We start from the raw sequence: 10,100 nt of genomic DNA on the forward strand, positions 1-10,100 counted from the left end.
GGTCCCACTGTATAGGGAACAAACAGACAAAGAAAGACAACACTTTCCATCGGGACAAAATTTGTTGAGTAACGAATTTTAGTCAGAAAAGTCACTGTTACGGTTGATGGAATTCTGTGTTTTCAGTTTTAACTACAAAGACCTTAAAAATTCAAATAGAAGCAAAATAGCAGATGAAGCCTTTCACAGCCAACTTTCGACTGAACTTGATTTATTTATTCACTTGTGGCAGAAAAAAATAATTATCTTTCTCCCAGTATTTGTTTCACAAGCGGAAATGAAAGTTGTTAGTAGTAAGTTGTGTTCAACTTCAGCGTTTCCCCTGGAGGGTATATCTTTTGCTAACTTGCCAATTTTGTGTGTTTTCTTTGTTCCCAGTTTCAAGAGCAGATGACTCTTATTTTGCCTTTTCCTCGGCTCTTGTTGCAGCCTCTTCACGCCACTTGGCTTTCTTTGCTAAGTTCCAGCTTGTGAGGGATTCATGGCGTTCAACAGCCTGCAAAAGTAGAGCATCCGCTTCATAGTGGCACAGTGAAAGGAACAGCTGAAAGATAGACATTATTCCACATAGGGTGCCCCATGTGCTGGCACTGCAAGCGTAGCATCCTCAGAAATTTGACCTGTAAGAGCGCAGAGTGTTGGACAAGGGAGATCTAGGTTCAAACCAGTAGGAAGCTCCCTTTGAGCAATCACTCTCTACCCAATCCCTTGTAGGAGTGGAGTTTGCATGCTACTCTAAGCTCCTTGGAGAAAGAATTGGGTATAAACATAATACATGAAAACCAAGCGGTGGCCCCAATAACCTAGAGCAATCCTGTGCCTTCAAGATGATGTTCCAATACCCATCAGTCACACAGTATGGCCAACAGTGAAAGGGAATTAAAGCTGGAGTACAGCAACATCTGAAAGCAGTAGGTTGTCTACCTAGGGGTAACTTGTGCCCATTGGGACTAGTAGGGTGGAAGGCTGGGAGCCCAACAGCAGGTGGCGCCAGAGCAAGAGAGAGGCAGAGCTAATAAATTCTAGTTTTGCCTCCATCCCACCTGCTGAATTCTACAAGGGGCAACACTGAGACACAAGTAAGGAGGCAGGCAGGTGGGGACTGGAAGAGAGCAGACCAAGGTTGATGGGCCAGTGCTCCTTTTGCCCAAATGGACCAGTCTCCACTGTCCTCACTCCTGACGTGACAGCAGATGAATCCTTTGCCCAGCAATATATCTCATTTGAGCACTGCTGTTGACTGCCCAGCCTAAGTAGCGTTGACATACCTCGTGCCAAAACATAATGCATTGGCTTGGAAACAAACTGCTGCAGCAGTTGGCCTTTGTTCTGAACAAACGTGCAGGAGTAATAAGTCTGATGGTCACACTGTGGCCCAGATAGTAAACAGAATCAGGCTAGATATTTCACAGAATCAAAGCATTGTGGAGTTGGAAGGGTCATCTTGTCTAATCCCCTGCAATGGAGGAATCACAGCTAAATAATTTCTGACAGATGGCCATCCAGCCTCTGTTTTAAAACACCCAGTGAAGGGAGAGACCACCACCTAACATTTAGTTGGAATCTCTCTTCTTGTAATTTGAATCCACTGACATGGGACCTACTCTCTGGAGCTTGCTCCATCTTCCATGTATCAGCCCTTCAGATACTTGAAGATGGCTATCATATCACAGTCACCTCCAGGCTAAACATACCCAGCTCCCTCACCCGTTCCTCATACGGCTTGGTTTCCACACCCTTGATCATCTTGGTCATTCTCCTCCACACACATTCCAGCTCATCAATATTAAATTTTGGTGCCCAGAACTGGACACAGTATTTCAGATGTGGTCTGACCAAGGCTGAAGAGAGCAGTGCTATTACTTCTCTTGATCTTTATTTCTAGTTTATTTAAAGGTGTTTTTTGTTTAGTGTGAAGCCGTTGTAACATTAGGCAGAAATCAATTTAACAATTGCTATTGTAAAAAGAAAATTGTATCAAAATCCAGAAGTTTCCCATGGAACAATACATACCCTTTTAGCAGAGGCAATCACAGCAAAGCAAGCCATGATTGTCAGGGCAATCATAATGTAACAGGCCTTTACTCGGGCTTTGTTCCTTGCAGCATCCAGCATCTCGGGCCTGCAAAAGAAATTGGGTTGGAACCAATTAGAGCAGTGTTCTTCAACAACCTTGGGCACCCAAATTTGGCAAGCAGTTATGGGAATTGTCTTCCAGCTTCTTGGGACGAGCACCCAAGGCTAAGGAATACTAAATTAATGTGTGACATACTGAAATGTTTTTAATTGCTTTGTTTATACTACAAAAGATACAGAAGGACTAAATTTTGGGGGTCTTTTTTAGTAATTTGTAATTAAAGCCATATTTGGTTATGTGGGTGAGAGCAAATATGGGGGGGGGGGGAGGGCAGGGAAAATGCTCAAAATTGCCTTCCTCATTCCACCTGTTGGATATAATCTGCTGAGCTGTGAACCCTAACCATTTCTACCTGAAAGTAGATCCTATTGAATTCAATGGAGCTTACTCTCAAGTAAGTTTGGTTAGGATTGCTGCCTTACTTGGGAGTGAACACCACTGACTTCTGTGCTTTCACTGAATTTCTCCTGTGAATAATTATTATCAGTAGTAGTATTTATGTATTTTTGTCACATTATACAAAGAAGTCTCAAAGTGACTTAATTGATTGAAATCAATGTGGATGTGGTTTTATGTATGCTGAATTCCCAATAAAGTTATTGGAACTGCAGCGTCCCTTAGGGATGGACAGATCTGTTCATTTCAGATTCTCATTTTTCCAATCTTAAATTTAGTTGTTCACATTTCCATATTAGTGTACTTTTTTTTTTTTTTTAGTTCTTGTGAAAATTTATCAGTATCTTGGAGAGAATTTCTCTTGGCATACAGATTTTTAAAATGCAATATTACCTAACATACATTTTTACAGATCAGTTCTCCCAAATATATTGCATTTTTGTAGGTGGTTGTCAGTAATATATGCATTTATATGCATATTTAATCCTAGGTTATACCTTTCAGTACACATTACTGCACTTGGCTGGAGAACTGGATTTCAAAATTAAGAGAAATGCAAATTTTTGAAGCATGTTTCTATGTATTTTGGTACACGTATTGCTTTGAAAAACTCTAATTAGGTAGGTTTAGCTTTAAATACAAACCTAATCCAATTTTTCCCAATTCCTGTGTGAATGCATCACAAACAAAATATGTTTGTTATTATAATACCTCACACACACAAAAAAAACACTTGCAAAAGCAGCCTTGAATATTGGGAAAGAAGCTTCAGAGCTCCTCTCTTCTCAGTGTGGGGAGACAAGACTGTAGATAAACCTGCGGGCAGATGGATTTCATAGTATTAAGGACTAAATGCATTTAGAATTGAACAAATCAAAAACAGGCCAGCCCATTAAACCCATTAATCTCTAAGTCACTTGCCGTGAGAGGAGCAAAGCACGAACTTGTTGGGTTAAATCAACTAATTGTTATTTCATGGCCCACTAATTGGAACTGTTTTGAAGCGGCAGATCAGTGCCTTAAACCAGAGGCATAAAAAAAGCAAGAGAGACAGACATTATTACGATTCCTTGTAATCTTTCCCTAAATGCAGGATCTAATAGTTTCAGGGGGCCCCCAATTGTTTGGGAGGAGGGGCTCAAAGTGGTCCAATATTAAATTAAAAATTAAATTCAAACGGGATCCCAACTAGTGAAATGTCACAGCTTATGAATATTATAGAATGGTAGGAGCACTGGAAGTGGAGGGCTGTAGCCAATGTTTGCCCTATTCAGAGTAAACCCTAATTTGCATCTCACTGCCCTGATGTGCCTGGAAAAAAGGGACACTTATAGAGTCTGTAAATAAATTAAGATTGCCATACGTCCTGATTTTCCCAGATATTACTGGGATTTCAAAGGTGGAATTGACACCTGGTGCCTTGTCCTGGATGTTAGGCAAGTCAATTGAAAAATCCTGGGGTTTGTTTGTTTTTTGGCGTTTTTGTTAAAAACAAACAAAAAACTTTGGGTTTTGTCTAAAAATCTCAACAATTTTGGGGTCTTCCTAAAAATTGCAACCCTAAAATAAATGTTGTAATTTTGAGTAATACTGTTAGTACATAAGACCCATTTGTCATTGCAAAAGTATTTGCCTGCTTTCATAAAAACAGCCATGGGAAGCTGCACACTACAACAATCCTTTGCTATTAAAGGTCAGAAAGTTACAGCTGATGATCTCTTCATGCAGACAGGAACACAAACAGATAAAAAGCACAGCGCTTTTCTGTGGTGACAGGGATGAACAGCCAGCAGAAAAGGTTACATTTAGCTTATCAAATGCTTGTATTTCAACAGGATAGAAACAATGATTTTTTCAAGGAAATGAATGTGGGAGTAGATGAGTGTACACGAAAAAATGCCCTAGAAATGTTATTTCATCCTCAGTCTTCTCGGCCACATGTAGCACAGGGAAATGCAAGCCTTTGAGTTGTTTGCCTGGCATTGGCCATTGCTGTTATGATTCTGCAAGCAGGCCACATCTTTTGCTGCTGTGGCTGCGGCTGCTCTGAAGCGATGGTAACAGAGAAAGCTTGTAGCCTTAAATTCTATCTGAGAAGGGGCTGAAGGGCCATGTATTCCCATCCTGCCACCCACCAGGCCCATCCTTGATGCGCTGAGTGAAGTCTGAAAGGGGACTGTAAATGCATTCAGCTGAAGACACTTGTAGCGCTTCCCAGAAATCAAGAACACATGGATAAAATTTAAGGGCTGAGTCAGCACTTAGGTAGTACCTTCCTTTGCATAACCTAGGAGTTGCAGGAATATGGGAAAGTCCTGCCACTGCTCATGAAATTGTACAGACACCAGGACAGTTATTGCAAGAAATATATCATCGTTCTGTGGCTCAATGAGGGATGGCTGAACCAGTTTCTCTCCATTTTTAACTTCTCAAATCTTCAGTTCTCCACATTTCTACATTGGTTTACTTTTCAATTTTTTTAAAAAAAAGTTCTCTTGAAAATCCATCTGCATTTTACTGCAAATTTCTCCTAATAAACACACTTCTAATACAATTTTGTGCACAGTTTTCCAAGCAATAGAAGACATTTTTTGTATGTTATTTTGGCTAATATATAATATGCATTTTTATGCACACTTTCCTCACATAGGTGCATTTTGGTACACATTGCTTAGCTGGAGACCTGCATTGCAGAATTGGAAGAAATTTGGATATGAAAGATGGCTTGTTTTGGTCCACAAGTTGTTTGGGAAGTGAGAACTAAGTAGGTTCTCTTTTAAATGCAACAAGAATCAAATTTCACCCCCATCCCTGTGCTCAAGGTTAACCTAGACGCTATGATAAGCATATGGCTGGCACTAAAAATGGTCACCATGCATCCAATACCCACTCCACAACATCCAGTAGAACTTACTTTGTGTCATAATGGCGCAGGGAAACACAGAAAGTTGTAACATCATGCAAGAAGTACAGTGGTACCTCTGGTTACGTACTTAATTCATTCTGGAGGTCCGTTCTTAACCTGAAACTGTTCTTAACCTGAAGCACCACTTTAGCTAATGGGGCCTCCCGCTGCTGCCGTGCCACCACCGCACGACTTCTGTTCTCATCCTGAAGCAAAGTTCTTAACCTGAAGCACTATTTCTGGGTTAGCGGAGTCTGTAACCTGAAGTGTATGTAACCCAAGGTACCACTGTACAGAGACTAGAGAGGAAAGTGAGATATGCAATAGCCATTTGGGGCGACAGCAGTACTCCATTGCAACATCTAGTCTGGCCCTTACTTGCACGCCAGGCATGTAAACAATGTAGAAATCAGGCTGAAAAAAATCAAGTTGACTGTGTAGTTCAGCTGTGCATTGGTGCATATCTGATGCTAAACTGCCCCATACCCATATCTCACTTACATATATTGTTTAAGCCTGCTGATATGCAAAGCCATTATTTTTTATTAGTGTGTGTGTGTGTGTGTGTGTCACAGTCAACGTGCATGGTGCTTGACAGAGTACAAACCATGAGTTAGTAAGCCTAAACATTCACATAAGTGTGTGTTTGTGATCAAAGTTGCCATTTTTACAGAGGGCAATAAAACATGTTCTGACACACATTCTTCCTCATTTCCTTTCCGACCTTTAAGTGGAATATGAACCTCGCAGTCCAATGTGAAGATGACAAGAACACATTGTTCATGCAATTTATAAACAAATACGGACACCATCCGCTTTTGATCAGTTTGTGTTTCAGATTTCCCCCATGCCCCTAAGCAAAATAAAAATGTCATCTTGTATGTGCGATAAGCTAAGCTTCAAAATCCTTAAGGCCATATCCTGGTTTTCTTCAACTAAAATTTAAATTTTCCTAATGGAAAATATTGGTAGGATTAAGCCTATTTGTAGATCACTAGCAGCTCACATCCCATCGCTCCAACCGGCATGGCCAATAATCAGGGATTAAGGGAGTAAGATGCGGATAGAGTGGTGCAGTGGAACTAGGCACACAACTGCCTGCCGAGAAGGGCACCTTCTCAAAGCTGGGTAAACACTTGCCCAGCCTCAGGAAGGAGGCTTGAGGGCTCTGACAGAGTCCTCGAGTCCTCCTGTCTCCTTCCCAAAGCAAGAGAAGCATTGGGAAGGAGGTGGGAGGGGTATAGGACCCTTTCAGAGCCCTTACGCCTCCTTCCCCAAACCCCAGCACAATGAGGACTGGAAAGAAGACATCAAATGTTGGCCTTGCTCAGGGAGGCATATTACTAAGGTCCACCCTGATGGGAATAGCTCTGTGGAGCACTAGTTTGGCAAACCATGAGATAGTCAAGTGTCACACTCCCATTGCCTGACTTTTGCTGTAAGAACATAGGCTGGAAAGCTGGATTGGCCATAGTTTCTTATCACACATAAATAAAGCAAAATATAAATACGTGAGTGCATATTTGTGAAAGTTTAGTGCAACTCAATGATGGAAGCCAGCAATTATTTTTGATCTATATGGTGTATGTTTTGGTTGCAAGGTTCTTCTTACAGAACAAGGAGAACGGGGGTAGGGAACCTGTGACCTTCCAGATGTTGTTGGACTCCCAATGCCATCAGTCCCAGCAGCATGGCCAATGGTCAGAGATGATGGAAGTTGTAGTCCAACAACATCTGGATAAAACCATGTCGACTATTCCTGAGCTAGATGGATAGCTTAATTTTTTTCAAAAGTCTTCCATTCTCCCCTGTCCTCCCTTCCACTAAAGGATTGTGTACTTCTAAAATATGGCAGTAGTTTTTCCTCAGCGTAGTGTTTCTAGTGGTTGAATAAAATGAAGTACATACGGGATCCTTGGAGGAATTTCATCTTCCTTCCTGAAGCGTCCAGTCCACAGGAGGATTTTCTTGTCAAATGTTGACGGTTTGTGTCCGCCAGGCACTTTGTACACCTTCTCGGCTTCAAGATCCAGTAGACAGAACATCATGTCAAATCACAGCCATGGAAAGGGTAAGGAAATAAATGTCTATTCTCAGACAGACAGACAGATTTCAGCCGCTTCCAAACAACCTCTGTGTGGAGCATTCATCCTGACTTGTTTGCAGGGTCCTTTCCCCATCACTTTCCTTATTGCAAAAAGTCTGATTTATTTTGGGCCAAATCAAGCCTCACTTTCTACTTGATGCTTTTAATTGGAAAAGTCAGGAAGGAACCTGAGAGCTCCTGTATGCATGAGCTCTGTTTCTGTGTTATGGTCTCCTTTCCTCCCTCTCTAGAGGCCTGTTCTGAGTGTCCCCAAGGCTTTGAAATCTATTCCTAGAGCAGGCATGTCCAAAGTCTGTTTCAGGGGCCTAATTTGGCCCCCCATGGCAGTTTATTTCCTGGGGTAAAATCCTGAATAAACCTCAAAAACTCCAAAAGCTAAACAACTTCGGGATAAAATCATAAAAAAGCTGAACAACTTCAATCCTAAAAAAAGGTCAATAACTTTGGTTGGTCCCTTGGCTGGCCCCCATGGCCCTTCACTTCATCAAATCTGGCCCTCTTTGAAAAAAGTTTGAACACCACTGTCCTAGAGGAATATCATCCTTTCCCCCTTGCTCTTTGTCTTCACTACAAGTAAGGGTAATCATTTTAAAAAAAAATATGGCATTGGGCCCTCTGAGCTTGAAACCAGCCTAGGACAAAGGATAAAATGATACCTTTCCTCCATTCAGTTACAAAAGCCAGCTGGACTGGCAGCTGAATCGTACTTCAGCACTGTAAATGAGGCAGTGCCCTCCACTGTACCTGAAACCAGCAGGTTAGCATAGGTCAAGCTGCTCTGGCCTATAACATCTCTCCCACTGCTTGCTACCCCTTTTGTGCCAGAGGCACCTTCTTCACTCTGCCTAATGGTAGGGTCAGACATGTTGAACAAATGCCCTTTCCAGCTTGCTCTGCCAGATCATTCCCCTCTCCCTGCTGCTGGTTTCTTTGTTGTTGCTACTGCTTCCTGTTCAATCATTTTGGAGTAGCTCAGTTTAGTTACAGTGGTACCTCGGGTTACAAACACCTTGGGTTACAGACTCCGCTAACCCAGAAGTAGTACCTTGGATTAAGAACTTTACCTCAGGATGAGAACAGAAAGTACTTAACCCGAGGTACCACTGTATTTCATTATGCATTTGAACATTATGCATTAACACACACAGTTAGATGCTTTGGATCAAAAACAAGATCCAAATATTCCCATGCATATATATGAATAGGCATGAATGTAAAATTCAATCCACTATAGATTCAATTTTTCTGTATTGTTATTGGTCTTTGCAGGTTGGTTTTAGAAATGTTGATTTGTGTGTGTATGCACATTGTAAGTCACCTTGAATCATTTTTGGAAAAAGGCAGGATATATATATATTTGAAATAAAAAACCCCATATATACTCTGTATGCTTATAGTGGGGTGCTGCTTATGCCAGGTCGAAACATTCAACCCCAAAAAAGGTTTAAACCATCATTGCAACTGAGCTGGGCACAGTAACTGAAGCAAAGCTTTTCAAGTCAATAAATACAAAGAACTCTAATTCGGTTGTAATAAATACAGTGGTACCTCAGGTTAAGAACTTAATTCGTTCTGGAGGTCTGTTCTTAACCTGAAATTGTTCTTAACCTGAAGCACCACTTTAGCTAATGGGGCCTCCTGCTGCCGCCATGCCGCCACCACACGATTTCTGTTCTCATCCTGAAGCAAAGTTCTTAACCCGAGGTACTATTTCTGGGTTAGCGGAGTCTGTAACCTGAAGCGCCTGTAACCTGAAGTGTATGTAACCCGAGGTACCACTGTATTAAAATCAACCATAACACTCTCTCTGTGTGTGTGTGTGTGTGTGAGAGAGAGAGAGAGAGAGAGAGAGAGAGAAAGAGAGAGAGAGAGAATCTGCACCTGCACACAGAGAATTCCCACAAGGATCAATAGAATCCTGTCTCCCTCTTTCTTCCAGTGCACTTTTAGGCAACACACCAGGGCCAGCCCTGCCATTAGACAAGATGAGGGAGCCATCTTGAGCAGCAGATACTGGAGAGTGTTGCTGGCAGACCTCCCTCTCCTCAGGGCTGCCATTAAGGTCAGAGCCTAAAATCGTCTAACTGCACCACTGATGGGATCTCAAAATCAAACTGGAGGGTGGTGCGTTAACAGTCCTTGCCAGCTACTCACTTGAACCCGTTGCCCCCGAGCTTCTGTTCTGATCCGTGCAGGACAATGCTGTGGAGCCCAGGAGCCCTGGTCCTAGAGGCCGGCGCACAGGAGCACTGAGTTGCCCCGCTTCTGCCAGGAGCCGCCCAAACTGGACGCGGATGCGGGTCCCGCTTGCAGCCAGCATTGCGAGGGCAGCCCGTTTGAGTGAAGAAGGAAATCAAGCAAACCCTTTGCTTCCCACGAGTAGTGTCCAAGCTGCAAAAAACAACAACCCAGAAATGACATCCAACTCCTCAGCATCTGCCTTTATCATCTCTGGAACCGCCTCTCCATGCCTGGGAACAGCAGAAGCGTTTTCCAGTCTCCTTGATCATTTGCCAACCTTTCCTCCCCTCCTCCTCCTCCTCCTCCTCCTCCTC

General features: G+C 42.5%; 1 protein-coding gene across 1 annotated transcript; it reads right to left on the reverse strand.

Moving 5' to 3' along the window:
- Positions 1–194: 194 nt before the first annotated feature.
- FAM162B (family with sequence similarity 162 member B) lies at positions 195–9,994 on the reverse strand. Its single transcript, XM_080999794.1, has 4 exons — positions 9,700–9,994; positions 7,347–7,458; positions 2,014–2,122; positions 195–496 (listed from the first exon to the last, which is right to left on the reverse strand). Exons 1-4 carry the CDS (start codon positions 9,863–9,865, stop codon positions 398–400), a joined length of 486 nt encoding a protein of 161 aa, XP_080855920.1. The 5' UTR covers positions 9,866–9,994; the 3' UTR covers positions 195–397.
- Positions 9,995–10,100: the final 106 nt, after the last annotated feature.

Source organism: Podarcis pityusensis, assembly GCF_964106645.2.
Source record: "Podarcis pityusensis genome assembly, chromosome: 3".
Taxonomy (NCBI): domain Eukaryota; kingdom Metazoa; phylum Chordata; class Lepidosauria; order Squamata; family Lacertidae; genus Podarcis; species Podarcis pityusensis.